The following is a 23,065-nucleotide window of genomic DNA, read 5'->3' as shown; positions in this document are numbered from 1 at the left end:
GGCTGCATGAGTGCTGCCGGCACTGGAGAGCTACAGTTCATTGAGGGAACCATGAATGCCAACATGTAGTGTGACATACTGAAGCAGAGCATAATCCCCTGCTTTCGGAGACTGGGCCACAGGGCAGTATTCCAACATGATAACGACCCCAAACACACCTCCAAGACGACCACTGCCTTGCTAAAGAAGCTGAGGATAAAGGTGATGGACTGGCCAAGCATGTCTCCAGACCTAAACTCTATTGAGCATCTATGGGGCATCCCCAAATGAAAGGTGGAGGAATGCAAGGTTTCTAACTTCCACCAGCTCCATGATGTCATCATGGAGGAGTGGAAGAGGACTCCAGTGGCAACCTGTGAAGCTCTGGTGTACTCCATGCCCAAGAGGGTTAAGGCAGTGCTGGAAAATAATGGTGGCCACACAAAATATTGACACTTTGGGCCCAGTTTTGACATTTTCACTTAGAGGTGGCAGGCGGTTTCGACATTAATGGCTGTGTGTTGAGTTATTTTGAGGGGACAGAAAATGTACACTGTTATACAAGCTGTACACTCACTGCTTTAAATTGTAGCAAAGTGTTTATTCTTCAGTGTTGTCACATGAAAAGATAGAATAAAATACTTACAAAAATGTGAGGGGTGTTCTCACTTTTGTGAGATACTGTATATACAGTATATGCCTAATGGTATATGTATTCATTTGTTGTATTCTCTTTTCTTTTGACAAAAGACAATTTCTATTTTTTATATGTTGTTGTTCCTAGATGACCCCTTACTTTGGGTCCTTTTTTACCTACTCCAGCTTTCTCTAAACCTGGTGCCTGGCCTTTGGGATATTGCCTCTCCGCTCCTGGACAGCACATAGCTGTCCAATATTCTTACTCTGTTAATTATTGTTGTGAGCAGGGGCAGACTGACAACTCATGGGGCCCCCGGGCAATAGGAGGTGATGGGGCCCCAGCTGTCTCCCCACCCACACTAAAGCCACACCACACAAAGCACCAGCCACTTATTGCACTGCCCACTGTACCTGTGTTTGTCCCTACCCCTGGCCACTGCAGTCCAATATTCTTACTCTGTTATGCATTTATGTGAGCAGGGGTGATCTGACAACTCATAAGACCCCTGGGCAATAGGAGATCATGGGGTCCCCCTGTGTCCCCGCCCACACTAAAGCCACACCACACAAAGCACCACCTACTTATTGCACTGCCCACAGTACATGCGCTTGTCCCTACCCCTTTTAGCTGCAGAGGCATCAGCTGAGGATGTACACATGCTTTGGCAGGAAGTATGCCCCCTGTCGCTTTTGGTGAGTGATCGTGACCCATTCAATTGAATGGGGCCACCCTGCAAACATGTGCAAGCATGCTAGCGTGGGATCCAGGGGGCTAAATCAGGTGATGAGGAGGTGATACAACACCTCCTCACCGCCTGTTTAAACCCCTTGGTCACTGTACAGCACAATGTTGTAGGGCCTTCGCATAGCGACCTCATTCATTTGAATGAGCCACACTTGGTCAGCGCTACACCTGTCACGCATGACAGTGTGTATAATTCTTGCTGGGACTGTGACATGTGTACATCCCTGACCATTGCAGTTAAAGGGGTGCCATTGGGGGGAGTGGGTAAAAACAGGGCTCAATTAGGGGGTTTTACCACCCCCAAACTGCACAAGTAAACAAGCACTTACTGTCCTAAGCCCTCATCACAGTTGATTTCTAGGGGACCCCTGGGATGAAGACAGAGAGGGACCTCTGGGATGAGGACAGAGGGGGACCCCAGGATAAGGACAGAGAGGGGCCCTGGGATGAGGACAGAGAGGGGCCCATGGGATGAGGGCAATGGGGTCCCCTGGGATTATTTAAGAGAGGGGGTCCCCTGGAATGGGGGCAGAGATGGACTCTGGGATGAGGACAGAGAGGGACCTCTTGGATGAGGACAGAGAGGGGTCTCTGAGATGAGGAGAAAGAGGAGTTCCCTGGGATGAGGGCACAGAGGGCATCCTGGGATAAGGGCAGAGAGGGTATGGTGGGATGAGGGCAGAGAGGGGTTCCTGAATGAGGACAGAAGGGGCCCCTGAGATAAGGTCAGAGAGGGTATTCTGCGATGAGGGTAGAGAGGGGTCCCTGAGATAAGGGCAGAGAGGGGACCCGGGATGAGGAATAAGGCAGAGAGGGGACTCTGGGATGAGGACAGACAGGGATCCCGGGATGAGGACAAACAGGGCCCCTGGGATGAAGACAGACAAGGCCCCTGGGACGGGGAAGAGAAGGGACTCTGAGGTGAGGGTAGAGAGGGGCCCCTGGCATGAGGACAAAGAGTGGACCCTGCTATGAGGGCATAGAGGGGACCCTGAGATGTGGACAGAGAGGGGGCCCTGGAATGAGGGCAGAGAGGGGACCCTGGGATGAGGGCAGAAAGGGAACCCTGGGATGAGGGCAGAGTGTGGGCCCTGGGATGAGGGCGCAGAGGGGCCCCTGGGATGGGGACAGAGAGAGGCCCCTGGGATGAGTGCAGAGAGGGGGCCCTGGGATGACAGCAGAGAGGGACCCTGGGATGAGGACAGAGAGGGACCCTTTTCACATGTCCCATGCCCATTGCCCCTCTGTGACAGGCGTCATTTCTTTGATTTTAGGGAGAGGGGGGCAAGAGGAAATGTGCTGGGTGGTGCTTTTGTACGGGAGAGAACTAGTGCTAGTGGGGGGTCAGATATGAAATCTCCCACCCCACCTTCCAGCACTAGTTCCCGCTCCTCCAAAATTACACCTCCCCCAGCACATTTCCTCTTACCCCTCCTCCAACACTCCCATCATGTGTGCATCCTTGTTATATGTTACCTGAAGACTGCTATTCTGTGTCAACACATACAGTATGTCTTATACAACGTGATGAGTCTATGGGTAATTGGTCCTAATTAACAGATGGTTTTAAAATGTTAACTTTTGCATACAATAAAATGTAAAATTGGATTTATTGATTTATTTTTTGTTGAGGCTGCTCATATTTAGCACCCATGGGTGCCGTTCTCTGGCTTACGCCTTGGAAAAAAAAAAGACAGTCTTACCAGAGATCAAAATTTTCCTGGTTCTGAGGTTGACTGATTTAGAGGGCAGATCTTTGGAAGATTCCTGGGGTCTGTGTGCCTTATGTGGCACTGTATCTCAGCAGGCAAGGCTCAGCTGGGGGCAGTGGTATCCATGCACATGATACATAAAGGGCTGTACATGGCTAAATAAAGAGTCAGATCAACCAGCAGGTAAAACATGAACCTAGGATTGGAGGCTTTATTGTGCCAAAAACTCTACAAAGCCTTCAGGCTTCATGACCCAGACTAGAAGCTATCAAGATCTGAGAAAAATAAAAGTTTGGTACAAATCCTGATGCACCTCACTCTGTGTATGTGAGAGAACTAGGTGACACATATATACTGCCCACAACCCTTCCAGCCAGTACCTTACACTATACATATAATTTATATACGATATATATAATAGTTCTATCTACTAATGTATGCAGCTTTTCTGTTTATTATGTCTTTGAGTCACAAAGCATCCATGTGCCAGTGCCACTGAATTTACAGGCTGAATTCCTTTTGCATGGTAATTTAACCTCAATGTCAACATCAACGTTGCATTTCTAGGGTAAATCAACTAAACAGAATATAAATATCGTAGTTAACAAAGCACGATGCTATCCACACAATGAAGTGTTTTCCGTGACTTTATGTAAATTATAGTTTGACAACTTTAGGGCCTGCATCAGATGGGTTTTGCACTCCCATACAAGTTTGTGGAAATGCAAAACATAATTAAAGCGGGTTAAATTCAGGTTAGAAGGAGGTCAGTTGCAGATCAAATGAGCCTGACAATGAATTTAGAATGATCTCATAAGTGTTTAAATATGATATCAAACTAATGCCATCAACACAAGCTTAAAAGAAGTTTACAAGGACCTTTAGTAAGCTTTGAAAGAATACAATATCTTTAAGGTTAAGATTATTGTAGTATGCTATGCTAAAATCACCAAAGCAAGAATTTATTTTTAGTGCATTTTTATTTGTTTCAGCTCTCCTGAAGATGCACTGGACACCAGAGCATGCCCAGCCCCTGACCCAGTGGCCAGAGCAGCACCTTGATGTCTCTTCAACAACATCATCTCCAGCACACAAATCTGATTTGTACCAGAATAGTCGGCAAAGGTTAAACTATGCTTGGGCAAATGATGATATATCAGCACTGACTGCTTCTAACTTGTTAAAAAGATATGCAGAGAAATACTCTGGTGTCTTGGACTCTCCATATGAGCGAGGCCCACTAAGTAGCTATACAGATGGAGCATTTGGCCCTGTAAATGGACAAAAGGGTGAAATTGAACCTTGGCAGATGACACATGGGGCTGAAAGCTCATACACTGTAAACCCTCTGCATGATAGTTTGGCTGGTTCCAAATCAGGCAATGGACATATCGCTTTGGGAAGCCCAACTATAGCATCTGGTAACCTTTCGGATCCACTTTATCCTGGTAGTACATGTGGAGCACCCAATCCAACAAGTGGGCTTGTGGCACCACAAGATTATACCTCAAGTTACAGTGGCACATACCTTCCATCTGGATATTGTAGTCAATCCCCTGCAGCACTTCCACCAACCCACCCATCATCTCTGCATAGCTCAGGACTTCAGCCAACACATGCATCACCAGCATTGGTCCATGGATACAGTTCTTCAGGCACAATATACAACTATAGCTCAAGCAGCTACCCTTCTCAAACAGGATATGGTGGAATGCATCCTTCTGGTTACCTGCCTTCAGGTATTGCTGCACCTACTCCACTGCCACCACATACAACGTCGTCAAGACCTCCTGTGGTCTCTGGGTACACATACCAAAGTTCTAACTTAGCACCAATTTCTGTTACTCCCTTGACCACTGAACCATCTGGTTCCTTAAAAAGGAAAGCATTTGATATGGCAACAGCAGAGGAAAGTGAAGGAAGGTATAGAAAATACAGCTATGAGCAACCAAAGACTACCTCAGAGTCATCATTTCAGATGACAGACGGTGTTCCAAATGAATGCAGAGGAAATGGCTTTAATCGTAATGGAGAAACTCAACAGGTGCCCTTTAAGCCAGGCAAGCGCTCAACAGAGGAAGATGTGGGAAAATATAGTGCTCAGCCAATAAAAGCAATGATCTCACCTACTTACAATGAAGAGTCAGCTCTGAGACCTCCAGAAGCATTTGGTAAGTTCACGCCACCTGTTGTTAACGGTGAGCGGAGAAATAGTGATCAAGGACATATGTTTGCACAAAGAATGCAGATTTCAGGGATGAAACCACCAGTATTTCGTAGTTCATCTGAGGATCAGTTAAAAAATGTTGATCCCCTTATTCTAGAAATTGTCAATAATGAAATTGTGGACTGTGGCCCTCCAGTGCAGTGGACTGATATTGCTGGCCATGTATCAGTAAAGGCTGCAATTGAAGAAGAATTGGTATGGCCCATTTTAAGACCTGGTGCTTACACTGGGGCCAGTAGACCTCCAAAAAGTATTTTATTATTTGGTCCCTCGGGTTCAGGGAAAACTCTGTTAAGCAGGTGTATTGCAACCCAGCTAGGGTCCACATTGTTGAAGCTCAGCAGTTCCACACTCGTCTCTAAATGGAAGAACAAAAGTGAAAAGATTTTACAAACTGTGTTTTTCATGGCTAGTTGTCATCAGCCAGCTGTGGTTTTCATTAGCGAAATTGATCTTTTACTGTCTGCTCACATCAGTGAGGATAACTCCCACCTGATTAACCTCAAGTCCCAACTGCTTTCCTTTTTGGATAACATATCTACCTCATCTGATGACAGCATCATCTTCATTGGTACATCTCAAAGGCCGGATGACATTGATGAAGGTGCTCACCACAGATTTGCCAGGCGATTTTACATTGCGCCCCCAGATAATCTTGCCAGAAGGCAAATCCTACACCACACTTTGGCCCAACAAAACTATTGCCTTAGTGAAAGGGAAATGGCCCTACTTGTCCAGCACACCGAGGGCTATTCAGGAAATGAGCTAATTCAACTATGCCAACAAGCTGGAGCCAATCATCTTCATGGGATTTCAGGTCAACTACAACCAACATCATACAAAGACTTTGAGGGGGCATTCTGTAAACAGCGAGCTGGTACCTCTCAAAAACAGTTAGACTTGTATGTGGAATGGAATAAAATGTATGGTTCAAGACACTAACTGTGGAATGAAACTGAATGTGTTGACACTACACTGGCCCTTTCTTCTTTTTTTTTTTTTTTTCCTTTTTTTCAAGGTGGGTGCGTGTGTTGAGTCTTCAGCTTGAGTGGAGACATTTTTTTTCCTTTCCCTTTAATCCGAAATGTGACAATTAGATGTCAAGTTACTGGCATCTGTCTTGTATGTATATGTATATACATACATATATGCATACATATTTGTATAGATCTGTCTGCTCCATTGAATGTTTCACAGGAAACAAAACCTGTATTTTTTATTTGTTTCTTATTAGTATCACATTTGGAAATCTAAAAGGAAAAGTAGCTCTTCACTGTACTCAGGATATCATCTATTTATTGCCAAATGTTGGCAGTGCCACTTAATAGTTTGGCGAGTGGGAAATTCTGGTATCCTGCAGGTGTCACATGATCTCAAGGATGTGTTTCTTTTGGCTGTGATCAGCTGCTTTATTCATTTTTTTTCTCATTTTAAAACAACAGAAAATAACCCCTTCATGGCACTTTGGGGACCCCAGTTCATTCTTGACATATATTAGGTGACCAGAAACAGCAATGGGATGCGTATACAATGCTTAAGAAGGGATGGAATGAAAACTACATTGCTAGCTAAGAGTAGAAACCATTTGTATATTTTTTTTTTTTACTTTTTTTATGTGTTCATTTTTATTTCTAAACACTCAGGAAAAAAATACTTCCAAAATGAATGTTTCTAAGACTCAACATTTTCAACAATTCAATTGAATTAGAGACCGTATAAGTACTTGAAGTTATTGCCAGGATTGAATGTATTGCCAATCTCTTTCACTCCAGCTATCAGGAACAATTTCTCTCATAAAGGTTTTTATCCAGTTCTTATTTTTATTGTTATTATTTTATGACATTTGTTACTGTAGTGTTGGAGTTATGTGTTTATAGCACGGGAGGTTGGAACACATAGTCAGTACCACTTTTTGGATGATATAATATAGTATTTACTGTGTTTGAGAGTTCTTTTAGAACTTCACAGGCGTTTTTTTTTTTCTTATGTGAAGAATGTTTACAGCTGTGAAATACGTTTCTTGGGTTACTGGAAACAGAGCAATACCTCACTATTGCCCATACAAGATACCTCACGATTGCCTGCAACTACTTACTCTTCTTGCTCAGATAACGTTTTTGTCCCTTATAAATGGAAATTCCTATCTACTAAGAATTATCCTACAGTGATAAGAAAGGTGCAGTTACAGCGCTAGATGTTCTAGAATACATAATAGCAGTGACCTATTTCTGGGCTGACCTGCTGGTAATATTGGAGATGTGAATGCTGCACTTTGTTGGCCATAGTTTAAAGAGGTTCTTCATTTCAGATAAGTAGTTGCTAACTTACCTAGTGGAGGTTCACTCAAAGTTCTGCAGTGCTTATCTAGAGAGCCAGGGGTATGTGAATCCTGGGTCTGTTCTGTAATTAACTTCTCCATGCCTGACTGGTTACTAACGAAGATCCAAAAACATAAATTCATATACAAGTATCCATGGAGAGAGGCGTTCCTTAGAACAGTGTTTCTCAACTCCAGTCCTCAAGGCACCCCAACAGGTCATGTTTTCAGGATTTCCCTCAGATGACACGGCGGTGGTAATTACTAAGGTAGTGAAACTGATTAAATCACCTGTGAAAAATAATGGAAAGCCTGAAAACATTACCTGTTGGGGCGCCTTGAGGACTAGAGTTGAGAAACACTGTCTTAGAAAACAGTCTTAGGGAGGCTGGTTTCTTGGAAGGTACCAATGATACAAACTCATCCCCATGGTAAGTTAAAGAGACCCTTTTGAGTCTCTAAACAATTCAAACTGGCAGGTCCCTGCAAGACAAGAGCTTTTATACTCACCTCTCTAGCGGCCTATACTGTATGTCTTAGCTTACCTCCATTTCAAGACTGCAACTTGTGTCTGTGTTTTGGCATTTGGCACTCCTGGGAATGTTGGATGCCTGTGTCCATGCTGATTGCTGTGGCTCCTTCCTTGAACTCCTATGACACTGATGAGTGCTGTAATAATGTATGGGACAAGCATCCAACACTTCCGAGAGTGTCAAATGCTAAAGATCCTGAAGAAGTCTACAACACTGGAAAGATGAGGAGGTAGGACACATGAGGTTCACTGAAAAGGTGAATAAAACAACTCTACTTTTGCAGAAATCTGATGGTTTGAATTATTTTGAAGACAGAAAGAGTCTCTTTAAGCAGTAGAGGGCTGCAGAAAATTGAAAAACATATCCCTGGGGGAAGGTAGATAGAAACTATCTCCATGTGAGGACCTCTAATCATACTTCTTTGTATCAAACCATAATTTTAACTTGAAGTTTTATCTCATTTAGATAGGTGCATCCTTTTAATTTATTTATCATATGTTGCAATGCATTCATTTACTAGAAAAATGTTTAAAAGCAGCATTTTTATATGACCAAAGAACTCTTTTAGTATATATGAAGAATGTAAAATACCAAAGTGTTTAGTCCAATAGAGATAGATTGCTGTTCACTCCTACACTGAATGCCAAATCACAGTTCTATACAACCATATTTTCAATCCACAGTGTTCACTTGCCTGTAAGAAATGTTTACTGATCACTGGTGGTCTTGTTTGTCTGTCTGTGTATGCTTCATTTTCATGTGAAAATGTGTTCTCTTTAAACCAAAGTTTGTTAGTGAATAATATTTTGAGACATTGTAATAGAAAAGTTCTATTAGTTTTATAGTACATATTTAATTGTTTGCCTTTCACATTTTGTCTGTAATACAGTTTCAAGACAAAAATGATTAAAATTATACTTTGTTTTAATATTGATTTACACCAAAGATGCTCATGATTTCACCTTGTACAGAACAATTTTTGCTTTGCAATGCCATGTGTATAATTAATATTATCATTGAGTTGGGATAAAAAAAGGACAATACAGTATATTGTAGTATGGATGGTGACTTTTTGGCAAGTCGTGAACTGTATCAATCTCACAATGGCAGGTTAATGACTCAGTCATCAGTCATAGCCACCTTCTTTAATGGGCTTTGGTGACCAATTGTTCCTCCTATTTGTTAGCACAGAATCCAAGCATTGGTAACTGGCTAAGTTATTGTAAGTTCTGCTAAACAAAAAATACCTTCTAGTTGTATTCTAAAGTCACTGATAATCTTATTCTAAAGTCACTGATAATCTTGTTATTAATCATATATAGTGCATTGTTGGTGCATAAAAGTTTTGCCAGACTTCCCAACGAAGTAGTGTGTATTTAATAACATGATACAAATCGTATAGTCATAAACAACTTAAAAAGACCTTGCCGCATAATAAATCTAGTTCAGCAAAGCACATACCTATAAAGAAGAGAGTGTTCTACTATATTCTACATTGGTTAAGAGGTGAGAGCTGCAGGGGATCATGGAGATAGACATTCCTGTAATTGTCTGTTCCCAGCAGACTTCAGGGGATCAGTTCTCACCAATGGAGTATCCTTGAGTGGTGCTCATGGCAGCAGAGGTAAGTATTCATTCTCTCTTAACAGGTATGTGATTTGCTGAAAGAAATTTGTTATATGACAGAGTCTCCCATGATATAATGCAAGTTCCTCCCTGTACTTGCAGCAGTTTGGATGGCATGTTTTAATGATTGTTTATCCTAATAATGCAGTGTTGAACTAGGTTAGTGGAAAATGTGTTCAGTTAAAGACCACATATTGAGTACATGCTGCGTGTCCATACTGGGCACAGGCCCAGAAAAAACACATATAAGTTAAAATGTACAAAGCAAGGCTCTGTAAGACTTAAAAAGTAAATATCTAGCTTGCTCTGATTCATAGCATATCTTGTGCTATTTGTAATAGGTTATAAAATAAGCATCTGTTTTACAGTGAGAAATCTGTTATCTATGACTATGTTCTTCAGGGGGAACAAAACAGCCATGCATATCCCTGCAAAAAAAATGATTTATCCAACAAGTCAATTAAAAATGTACACGTTGGACAGATGAAATTTATAAACTAGCTGTAAGATCATAATGCAGGCACCCTAGTGCCTGTAAAGATGATAGTTTAAGTGCAGTGCACCCATTTACTTCTAAATTCTAGAACTTTCTAGTGCAAATGTCAACCAGATCTTTCATGGTTGCTTCATGGCCTGCTTATTTCTGCTCTCCTACAGTCCATATTGTCCAATAAGGCTTACTCTGGTCCTTCCTGTGTATTTCACCTCCATATTAACTTCAACGGTGATAGGGGTCCACCATGGCAAACAGCAGTGTGTAGTAACCTACAACCGCTCAGCCCAAAACTATATTTCATTGTTTCGACCACTCTAAATTAATGGTAGGTGAAGTGTAATAAATCTAAAAAAAAGAAAAAATTCCATAAAATGAAGAGTGATTATTATGCTTCTCAGTGTGTCATTCCTATATCCATAAACCTCCCCACTTTTCATAGCTGATCATTATTAGGAAATGTTTAGAGATCTAAACAGTTCTGTAATTACAAACTGTAGACATATTTAGGTTTAGATGATCAAAGTTCTTTAAATCTCACCCTATCAGTCTAGTAGTCTGAACTGTATGCCATACCTAAAACCTAATCCACTGGTAAATGCCATGTAAATCAATGGATTATAAGTCTATTAGACATGCATTTGTCTTAATCCATGCCTCTTCTCACTTGGTTCAATTACAGAATGGTATAACTGCGGCAAGATTCTAGCTTTTTGTACAAATTAGTTGCACACTCTACCATGATAATATCAGCTGGCCAGTTAGTCATGCCTCTCCTTTGGGTAATATGGGGCAACAAACTCCTTTTCTACACAAAATACCTCACTTGTAGTTTAGCTTTAAAGGATGATTACTTTGTCCCAGTTACTGCCACTAAAGGAATGTACAAACTGTGTTAAGACTCAGTAACTCTTAATAATGTCTCATTGATCTCTAGTACAGACACTGTGTTTTCTCACAGCTGAGATAGCCTTTGTGGTTAATCATTAAATGCTGCAGATGTTAAAATAGATTTTGGAGAGCCTGAGATGAAACCCATATTTACCAACTCAATCAATCCTTTTACACACCCAAGCACATTTTGTATACACTGAAAATGATGCTGCAATAACAATTTTTAATTCATATTTGATCAGACTATTTGTATTAAAAGGTTAGTAGAATATATATAGTACCAGTATTGGACTAATGATCGTGCAGTTTCCTGAACTAGGAGGCAATGCTCCAAAGATTGGATATGCATGTTGACATATTTGTTAAAGATTTACTAATTAAGGTGTTCAACTACAGAATCTATACTGTATATAAAGTATACCATGCAACATAAGATATAATATTTGGCAAACTTTCATCAAATGGCTTTCTAGACAGTTGGGTGTGAGATATTTAAGTATGGAGTATATGCAGGCCGCTTAAATCACTCAGTGGTTTAAAATGATGTGTCAACCAGGCTTATATTTTTGAAAGAGACTTTCAAGGTCCACCAACAGGGCTTTCAATCTGCTTGATTATTTAAGTCCCATGAGACATTGCAAGGCTGACAGTTACAAGCATGACTTCCTCAGGCAGAGGCATGATGGGACATGTAGTTTTGCAACAGCTGGAGGGCCGCCAGTTTGAGACCCCTGGCATATACAGTAAGTCTGTTTAAAATTAATGTGTGCTTTGCTGAAAGCATCAGGATCATTTTATTTTAACCCATCTCATCCACATATTCTTAACTTTTTTCACTCCCCCATTGCTTTATTCAATTACTGGGATGAATAAAATAACCTTTGGAAGCTATGTGTTGCTTTTAAGTGGTTGTACACTTTCCATATACTGAGTGAAGTGACTGGACCCAGAGGTAAAACAAATCCTTGTACATAAGATGTAATTGTTTAACTGCAGTCTTTTCTTCCCCCTTTACACAGCAGCAGAGCTGAGGCTGTTAATCACAGGCTGTGTGCTGGAGATCCCGCCGTAACCTTTTTTCTCTTGGTGTCAGAAAAAGTTGTCAGAAGTGACTTGTCAGACAGAAATGGCACTTAGTGCTTAGGATTGAGACAAGTACACACAATATATGCTTTGTTCATATTTGATATATGAGGTTTACAACCACTTTAAGTTGTAGCTTACAGAGGGCCATGGAGTTTTCTGTGATTGGTTAGTGCTGTAATATAGAGTGGGTCATGTCCTTCTCCATACACACAATTACTAGATATTTCCTTCGGTTCTCAATGCTGAATGTATAGGTTGGAAAGAATAGGAAGGGACAGCATATGCTCCTGGGGATAGGGGGATTAGAGTCAACCTGTTTATTTGCCCTGATAAATATTATCTTGCTATCCATGCCAGTGTCATTATTGTATACAATGCTATAGGGACAATTGCCACAATAGCTTAGCAAACTCTATAAATAATAATACAAATATAGTGCACATTGGCAGAAATAATCTATAGACATTTGATTAGAGATATTTTACAGCAGGATTTTATACATGGTGGTCAACACTTTGATTGTAACTCTCTATAAGTTTAGAACCCAGACCTTTCCTTCACATCACTATATGTTTATCTTTGATCAACATATCTTTCTGCGCAAATGTTCAACCACGCCACACCAGAGGATCATTTCAATATTTTTAATACTGCTCTTGTTTGCCTTGGCCCTCACACGTCTTACAAAGACTCATCTCTGTTGATTTCAGTGCCTTCCTCCAGAGCTCAGCTTTAAATCTATAATCACAAATGAATGCATAACACATAGCTAGTAAATTCTACTTAATTCTGTAATCTAGTGGCCTGAGCCTTGAATTTGGCTCAGGAAATGAATGCATCAAAATAAAGACTTCTCTACTTTTAGAAAAAAACGTATATTGCACTGAAATACAAGCTTTCTGTGTTACTTGTGAAGCTAGTTTGAGAAGCATGCCACTTCCACACAATACTCCCTTTGTGTGCCTAATTATTTCCAACTGTTTAGGACTTAGCTTCTAAATCTGTTATATGCCCCCTTCCATTCTGACAATATTACCTTGTTTGTTCTCCGCTCTTTTAGCATCTTAAAATTCTCTCTTTATAACATGAATATTGTTCCGTTTTACTTGTAATCCTGGAGACTTCAGACACTATCTCAGACATTAGACATGCACTCTTTCCACATTTTAGGACATACAGAGCATACCAAAATGAAGCTTTCCATTTTTCTTCCATTTACTGACCTTAACCATAGACTTTCCGCTGTGTACATAGAATATGAGCCACAACAATCCATGACTATTATGTAATCATGGAAGGGGCAAGAGTTGGCCAGTCAAGTCATATAATTACACCTTTAAAAAAATGAAAACGAATAGCATAGTTTTCTGTTAAAGGTATGAATTGGGTATCCCTTATTTCGGGCTCACTTCTCTAATAGTGGATATGATGGGGTGGGGGTATTTATTACCTTTCTAGATTTCCCAGTAGCCAATCTTTGTTTACGCAGAGGATTTGCTGAGAGCAGCCAGACTGAGGTTTCAATGCAGACATTCACCTTCTGATTGCCAGCCTCATACACACAGCTAGAATGAAAGATATTAGGATTACTCGGCCTGACAACTAGATTCATTCCAGATTGGAAAAAGGTGCATAAAAGGAGTACTTTTATTTATGCATAATATTAGGGGGAAAGGGTATAATGCTCAGTGAAAAATGTTTTGATACTGACTGTGCTGAATTCAGTTTTTATTATGTTAGGTTTAAAGTGCAGATACTTTTTCTTTTTTTGAATAGAGTAGAAAAAGATACAACCCCAATTCCCAAAAAGTTATGTTGCTGTGTAAAATCTACAAAAAACAGAATGCAATGATTTTTCATTTCTCATAAATTCATCTTTTATTCACAACAGAAAATAGAAAACATATCACATGTTTAAAATGAGAAAATGTACCATTTTAGGAAAAAAAATAAGGTCATTTTGAAATTGATGGCAACAACTTTCCTCAAAAACATTTGGACAGGGCAACAAAAAGTACAACCTCAAATCCAAAAATGTCAGGACAGGACAAAAAATCTGGTAAAGTAAGTGGTACTAACAAGGAAGAGCTGGAAGAATATTTTGCAACTAATTAGGTTAATTGTCAACAGGACAGTAACATGAGACTGGGTTTGAAAAGAGCATCTTAAAGAGTGAGAGGAGTTGATTTACTAAAACTGAAGGGTGCAAAATCTGGTGCAGCTCTGCATAGTAGCCAATCAGATTCCAGTTTTTTTTTTTTTGTCAAAGTTTAATTGAACAAGCTGATTGGCTACCATGCACAGCTGTACCAGATTTTGCACTCTCCAGTTTTAGTAAATCAACCCCAGAGTGTCTAAGAGGTAAAGATAGGCAGAGATTCACCAATGTGTGAAAAGCTGCATCTATAAATTGTTGAACAATTTCAGGATGTTCTCCAATGTAAAGACTGCTGTCAAGATTTTATTGCTGTTCATGGGTCCATTTTGGAGCTTTACTCCCACCTAAGAAATTAGGGGGTCACTGGAACAAGAAGGCACGGGCAACAATAAAACCAAGTTCTAACCCTTCCCCACTATACTGAAAGCTGAACTCTGGGCACATACCAAACACTACTAATTACTGCAGTTATGTATTCATAAAAAAGTAATTTATTTTTTAATGGAGCAAGAATAAGTACATGGTTTTAGTTTTGTATTAGCCTCCTGCCACATTAAAGGGCACTCTGGGGTACTGCAGTGCTCATCAAGTTACAAGAAACATGTTGACAGGAGGAGAGAAAAGAAAGATGATTTATTGATTTTTTTTGCTCTCCTTTACTGTCCAATCAAAGGCTGGGGGCAGGGAGGTGACTAAGCTGTATTGCATAAATGCAAAGGTCAGATAGAGCTTTGTAAATCTACGGACTGTGTGGATAGAAATGCAAGTGAATTAATTACCATATTTGTATTTCATATGTGTATTTATCTGTTAGGAGTTCAGATTTTAGCACCCTTTAAGTTCCCATTGAAGCGATTTCCCATCTTTTGCTGGCCCTTTGACCCACTGGCAGTGGGAAGGGAAGCCAGGGGAAATCTCCCTAGTGGGAAATCAGAAATTAATATCAATCTAACAAATTACCCAAAACTGGCTGAAGTTGGGCTAAATGTACATATAAAGGTGACTTAAATCCCTTGCAATGCCAAAGTAGAATTCTAAATATATAAACACTAAAAAAAAAATGTACATTTTAAGACTTAGGATTCATCCATGCATTTTATAGTGGGGCTTATTATATGACAATGGTGCTTATTTTGTCCTCAACTGCTCTAGACAGAGATGAAATGCAGTATTTCAGAATAATTACTTGAAGCAACTTGATAGCAATCTAACCCCTAGAATTCCTAAGGCTCACAGTAACAACATTTTATCTTAGTGAAACACGTATTAAAATACCTCCTATACTTTATCCTGTCGTCTTAAAATAACCTAAAAAACGATTTTCGCTTTCTCGAATAATGCTTTCAGATTGATATAAGATGGAAAGGAAAGCACTGCATTGGGTGCTGGAATTACCAGATGGAACACTAGTGCAACAGTGCTAAATGCATAGAAAATGTGCGTAATCATCTTCCATTGTGATGGATACCTTACAAAGGGCTTATACAGCTCTGAACTTCAGAATGATGCCATCCTTCACCACATGTGGCTCATTATTTAAGCTGGCTTCAAAGAAATAGGTTTTCAAATGAACATTCGTATGAATAATGGTACCTTCGATGACTTCACAAATGTCACTCAAAAGCACTTCCAAACTGAATTTGCTTTTAACAATCAATTTTATACCGAATGGACCTTCTCAAATGTAAGCCGCATACACTGTTAGAAATTTGTTCTTTCAAAAAAAAATTCCTTTCTGATTTGAATTTTCTCATCACTATGGTCAAAAGTGAACACCAATTTGGAGTCAACAAGCGATTATAAAATCAAGTAGCTGTTCTTAAAATGAAAAATTTAGGAGGAACCTCTACTAGTGTATGATCAGCTTTACTAACAAGAGTTATTATCTTTATTCTACTAATTGAGTATTTAAACCAAATCTCATGGCATCTAATGTAGCTTGGTTAATTGGGTGTGTGTGGGGGCGGGTTAGTAACGTTTTTGAACTGTAAGTAGGATTTAGCAGTTTTTACACAGGGTAAATTATATAAATATAAACATAAAAAACTTGACCCTGAGCATGCAGCATTATTCCAACATGAAATAATATATATTAGTAAATAAATGCTCACACATCTACATATTGATTCATTATTTGGAAAGTTTAGGACTTCAAATAGCAAATCTCCTTCCAATGGTCATGATGAATAATATGCCATGTGCAGTAAGCAGTATCAACCGAAAAGAAATCATTTTTCATACTCTTGACTGTTGTTCACAGATGAAAGGTGCTTGCTAGGCATTGCTACACTTCACTGCACTTTTTCCTCCTTACTTGTAAAAAAACTCAAATGTCTATAAAAAAAAAATGAAAACAAGTTCTTATTATTTTTTCTTGTTTTTCTTGTTTTTGAGAACAGATCACAAACCCTTGTGCATTAGGCCATGGTATGTGGTCCATAATTTGCATTTCATGGGTGAGTCAAAACAACACTTAATTTTTAGTTTGATGCACTCATAAGCTCAATCTGCCTCTTTTATTTTAAATGATTATAAAATATTAAGAATACAACAAGGCAAGTGAGACTCCATGGTGTCTAGGCAACATGAGGGACTCTCACCACTGGAGTTCCCAAAAGTTATATAAAAATCAACTGGGTAGTTTAGTCACCTATCCTAACTCAAGTGCTTCCAATTTTGGCTGGATGCCTGGTGCCCAACCGCATTGTATGCTTACATCCCGCCAGTCCCTATACCAATACAAGACAGAGCATTAATGTAGGGACCGATGGATAAAATCACAGCTTTGTGGGGGATCCAGCATCCTGAATGTCTAGAATTGCTGCAGGAAGTCGTAGCTGTTTGAACAGAACAAAGATTGCAGGAACAGATAGGGCAGATTAGTATAAACTGTATTCTTCAGCAGTTTATGTGTTTTTAATTATTGTTATTATACAGGATTTTTTTTTTCATTAAAATCCCCTTGACCTCTGAAGTTTTGTATACTAGACTTTTTAAGTGATATATTTGAAAGCCATTTTACTACCACAGTTTCAGTTCTTGCAAGAGTATTCAATTTTCCTTTTAATCTAATCCCGTTACGAAATCTGGTCTTAAACAGCAAACCTCAAACCTATGGATATGACTTAATGTCAAACTACATTAATTTTTACCTTTTACTATAGAGTATTATTGAAATGGCCAGTCATACCACACATCCATTTTCTAGTAATACACATGTTCTGTAAAAAGTACTGCATATAGACAATTCATGCAGAGTTTTTCCTTTTCCAGTTATTGTCAGGTAACAATGAATTCATCTTTAGCTTAGAATGTTTGAGGCATTTCCCAAACAAATGATTATTTATGACTGATGTGATGTCTATGGGTTCTACACTTTTCAAATCAACAATCAAGTTTAGTATAATGTTTTAACACTTTCTAAAAAAAAATTGAATTTACCATATTTGTTAAAATAGTTAAAGTGTGCCTAAACCCTTGAATGTATAAAGGATGCATCCGCACCCCGGCAGCACATACAACCCATATATGTTGATATTTCTTTCAAATAAAACCACTGTATACCTTTTCCGAAGATTGGTATTCAGCAATCATGTGACATACATCATTGTCCAGTCAAACGCTGAAGGTTCTTGTAGGAGGAGACAACTTTCCTCTGACATGGATAGCGATGGTGCCTGACCCCTAACACTCTTTCAGCGTTGATTGGCTGACTGTGCCAGTGACATGTGCCAAACAGAGAGAACTGAGCATGTGCAGTCTGACTGTGCGCACTGTGTTTTATCCGGATTTGTCCAGGGGGACAATGCAGGAAGGAGAGGATCTGTGCAAACATGATTAGCCTTTTTACACAATGCAAAGGATTAACCCCTTAGTTTCCACAGTGAGTATAAGAAGCATGTTATTCTGCATATACAGACTGATTTTACTGTTTGGTAACACTTTAATATAGAGCTCTTTTTATAGAGACAGCTGATTCAATCCTTGCCTCAGTTAAACCTAGTTGAACCTATTGTGTCCATTTTGGAACATCATTTTCTAACTTTCTACTACTTTCACTCCTTTACACCATAGGAAGTGGCTTTGTTAGAAAGTATTGCGGAAGCCATAAGAAAAGCAGATGCAGAATGGAAGTATATAGGTTGAATATCCTAAAATGCACCAAGTGTCAGGTCAAGAGCCTTTTTTTTGACTATGGTAAAATTGACACTTTCATAACTTGCATTTAACTCATTGGTGAATCCTATCATGAACTTAGAAGTGAGAGCTCCTCTTCTAATATATTTTTCAAATCGCTCACCATTATATTTGTTTGCACATTATTTTTTGTTTATGCATATGTGGGTTAAACTTTTAAATGATTCTGAAGGAAAACGATTATAAAGCAATGCCAGTGAATTTCATTGCAAGGGGCCACATCACAGCATGTAGTTGTTCACCAGACAGACCATAGGTGTTCAAGAGTCTGTTTCCTCATTCCATACCAAAAAGAGACACTTAGGACTTGTCTCTAACTGATTATATATTCTCTATAGATATGTTGCATTTCATTGCATCTTGGTAACTTGCAGGTCTTTCTGGCAATTAACGAAATGCATTTTCCAAAAAGTGGTACTGTGTTTCATGTTGGGGTTCTCATCTGACCGTGTCATTTGTTCTGTAACCATTTCTACCTCATTTTGAAAAGTATTGTACATGAAGTATTTATTTCATGTCTTTTTAATGTTGGGATTCTCTTGAGCTGTGATGGTCTACCTCAAAATTACTGTATTTTGAAAAAGAAAAAGTATTACTCAGTATTAAAGAGATTATGTGAACTTGGCTGATAATTTGTTTATAAGTTATATTTTCTGCTTGTATACGCAGGCATTGGGTTTTAAAAAACAAGGAAATCTAAAGCCCAACCCAAAATAAAAAGTCCCCCTTGCAGCGGGGCTGTCTAGAGAATGAGAAAAGCACTGGTTCTGACTTATGACCCCACAATATAGAAAAGCAGTAATCTTTGTGTGGGACCAATTTGAATAAGTAAGACAGAGTGATAAAGGATAAATAGACATTTGCTGCGTTATTTAAACAGACCCAATACTCACAAACCCTACAAGTACTCTGACCCTGAAGCCCTTCTTGAAAATACAAAATCCCAGTCCAAGCCTGATTCCAGCACTGAAGCAAATTGAAGACCTTATACAATCCATTGTGACCTGGGAAGCATAGCTAATTGTCACAGGGACTCAATACAAAATCACAACTGGAACAGAAAGCTTTCAAAAGTTCACTTTGACTTCTTAATAAAAAGTGGTATTGTTATTTTGTATGAATAATTTACAAGTAATAAGTTCTCTGAACATGTAAAAAATGATTGATCATAATGAAGTGTCATGTCAACTAGGAAGTATTTTGGACCTCTACAAAGAGACCACTGCTTCCACACAGAAATCAAGAGTCCTTCTCTACAGCATACTTGCTGGGGAGAAGATTTTTTACTTATAATGTTCCAGTTGCCTAAAGAAAACAAAACATAAGAACTTTGCTCACCTTTTGTTTTAATGTATCTAGAATGTACTTTGCTGATTTAGAATGAAAGTTCAGTTGGAATGTCCCAGACATCAAACAAAATAGAATAGCAAATTGCAATTACTCTTGTGAACGAAGATCTTCCATTATACAAACAGTATAAAAAGGTGTGCACACTTTTTTATAAATGGCATATGAAATACAACATATTTTAAATACATTGTAACATAAAAGGAAAGCAAGTTGCTGGCTTGGGAAAGTTTGCAAGGTAGGGAAGAATGCTGGCAAAACTTGAGTAATAAAATATGCATACTGAATAGCTAGTTATCTATTATCTGGGTTTATACTGTATTTTAGGGGAAAGGTGTTCTAACTAATTTAAGCCTGTAAAAGGAAAATATAATGCCTCATTTGTAATACTTTGGGGGTTCCAGACCCGTATGTCCTATATTCAATGCAATGCCATTATCAACAGTGCAAGGTTACCTTTAACAGCAGGAAGTAAATTTGTATATTGCACATTACTGTGCAGGCACAGAAAAAAAAGCTCTGATGGCAAGTCTCCACCCTGTGTTTGCTTTCCCAGAGAGGGGGGACCCAGGGATGGAGGACTGTGAACTGTCCACAGGCACCCCTTGCCGTTCCAAGGCCTCCTTGGTGTTGTGATGGGACCAGGCTAGGTAGAGAAATGGCTGCCTGTACTTCCCTATTGGTGGACCTGTCACCAAATATGGTACCCTCACTACAGAGGTAGACTGCATGCAATCTTAAACGAAAGGCAATCTAATGGAGCAGCATTCACAGGATTCCATCTTCACATTCAAAGAGAGTGTAGGCAACATATTGGGTCACATATACATGCAGTTATTTCACTGTAGGTCCAGGAACTCATCCTACCATGCAGATCCTGTCTTTCTCAATTTTAAATTCTCTTGATGAGTCACTGCAATTTGCACATCATTACAGCTACTAGCATTTTCTAAGGCTGGGTTTACACTTATGCGAATTGTATGTGGGACACCGCATCCAATTCGCATGACAGGAGAGTGTGACTGGCTCTCAATGGAGCCAGTTCACAGATCTTAGGGGTGGCCGCGGACCACATAACAGAAGGGTCCTGTCTGTCTTTGGCTTCATTTCAGGTCTGAATTCAGGCACAAATTTGGACCTAATTCAGACCTGAAATGGTGAACGGGACACACTGGATCCCCTGCTGTGCCCTGTGCCCACACATAGTGTGAACCCAGCTTAATTGTATAAGCCATATAGAGTCTAATAAATCAATACTACGTCTACATAAACAATGTAAAATGTCAAGGCAAGTATGTCATAAATTATATATTACTCCTGAAAGAATTTTGGTAATTATGATGTCACAGGGATTACTAAAAGCTGTTTCTTGCTATAAGATCAAGTAAAAGAAGGAGTGAGGGCAGTACAGGGTAAATTTGGGTAATGCCTGGACATAAACTTTAAAGAGAAATTCCAGATTACAGGTAAAATTATTTAAGTAACTGCTAGTGCAATTGAAAACCATATTCCAACTTACCAATCATTAAATGTGGTAGCTGAATTAGTTTTTTTTGTTGTAGGCTTTTCCCCTGTTTTCACCTGGTGATCTGGCCAGTAACACACCTCTTATATTAGAGTGTCTACCATCTGGGTGAAGGAGCAACAGGGACACCTCTGAACAGCAGCATTGTCGGTCTTGAGGGGTGGGTGTAGGGTAGTGTTAGATGAACTAGCAGATTTACCTACACTAAAAAATTGAAGCTGAACTCCAGCTAACACTTTATAAGCAGTTACACTTTTTTTTTTATTGGGGATAGTATTACATAAATAAATAAAAGCTGATCATTCTAAGCACCCCTATCAATGTTAAATGGTTTGTCTCAACCCTTTAACTCAGAAAAATTATATATGATATAAACGTGGTAGGAGTAATTGATTTTCACCGCTTGTGGCTTGGGATTCCCCTTTGGGGAAGCACTCACCAAAAAAACAGAAATAATAGACCTTCAGAAAATCATCAATCCCTTGCTGATTTCTCCTTATCCACTAGATGTCACTATTAGCAGGTTGGGGCTCCGGTGTACCATGCAGAAGGAATAAAACATAGAACCATAGTGTAAACCTGTTTCACCCTTTAATTAATACAATGCCCCCCCCCCCCAATAATCATTAAGAGTACCAGAAATTATCAGTTAAACAGCAGTTAAAAATAAAGTGCACTGTGCCTTTGTTCCGATCCTGATTGCCAAAAGAGTGTGAAGTGTTCACTGTGTACATCGGCGAGTCACTTCCTGCTACTCAGGCTCGGGGAACAAGGGGATGAGGCGCATGCGTCACTTCCGGTTGGTTATGTCACTGACGCATTTCGTCATATACGACTTCGTCTGTAACTGTTATATTTGCAGGACAGCTTGTTCTTATGCAAATCAACAGACATAGGCCAGTTTCATATGGGCTTTAGCTGGCATAGGAGCAGTGTTGACGAAAGTTTCAGCAAGCTTTTGCTTCAAGCAACTTTCTCTAAGCCTTTAACCACTTTCAGACCGGACCATTTTGCTGGTAAATGACCAGAGGTCTTTTTACACTTTGGCACTGCGCTGCTTTAACTGGTAATTGCGCGGTCATGCAATGTTGTACCCAAACAAAATTTGCGTCCTTTTCTTCCCACAAATAGAGCTTTCTTTTGATGGTATTTGATTGCCTCTGCGATTTTTATTTTTTGCGATATAAACGTAAAAAGACCGCAAATTTTGAAAAAAAATTATATTTTCTACTTTTTGTTATTAGAAAAATCCAATAAACTCAATTTTAGTCATACATTTAGGCCAAAATGTATTCAGCCACATGTCTTTGGTAAAAAAAAAGTCAATAATTGTATATTTATTGGTTTGTGCAAAAGTTGTCACATCTACAAACTAAGGTACGTTTTCTGGAATTTACGCAGCTTTTAGTTTACGACTGCCTATCTCATTTCTTGAGGTGCTAAAATGGCAGGGCAGTACAAAACCCCCCCAAATGACCCCATTTTGGAAAGTAGACCCCCTAAGGAAATTGATAAGAGGCATGTTGAGCCCATTGAATATTTTATTTTTTTGCCTCAAGCGATTGAATAATGACAAAAAAAAAAATT

The 23,065-nt window shown here is 39.3% G+C and overlaps 1 protein-coding gene across 1 annotated transcript in view; it reads left to right on the top strand.

Moving 5' to 3' along the window:
* Positions 1–19,238, top strand: part of LOC143983704 (fidgetin-like) — a 131,518-nt gene extending 112,280 nt beyond the window's left edge. Inside the window, exon 3 of the mRNA XM_077483710.1 lies at positions 4,068–19,238. Within this exon, the coding sequence (XP_077339836.1) occupies positions 4,068–6,244 (2,177 nt within the window). The 3' untranslated portion in view covers positions 6,245–19,238. The remainder of the gene's footprint in view (positions 1–4,067) is intronic.
* Positions 19,239–23,065: the final 3,827 nt, after the last annotated feature.

This window comes from Lithobates pipiens, unplaced genomic scaffold, assembly GCF_037356315.1.
Source record: "Lithobates pipiens isolate NorthernLeopardFrog02 unplaced genomic scaffold, aLitPip1_a1.2 Scaffold_16, whole genome shotgun sequence".
Taxonomy (NCBI): domain Eukaryota; kingdom Metazoa; phylum Chordata; class Amphibia; order Anura; family Ranidae; genus Lithobates; species Lithobates pipiens.
Note: the sequence above shows the minus strand (reverse complement) of the source record. Positions and strands in the feature narration are given on the sequence as shown.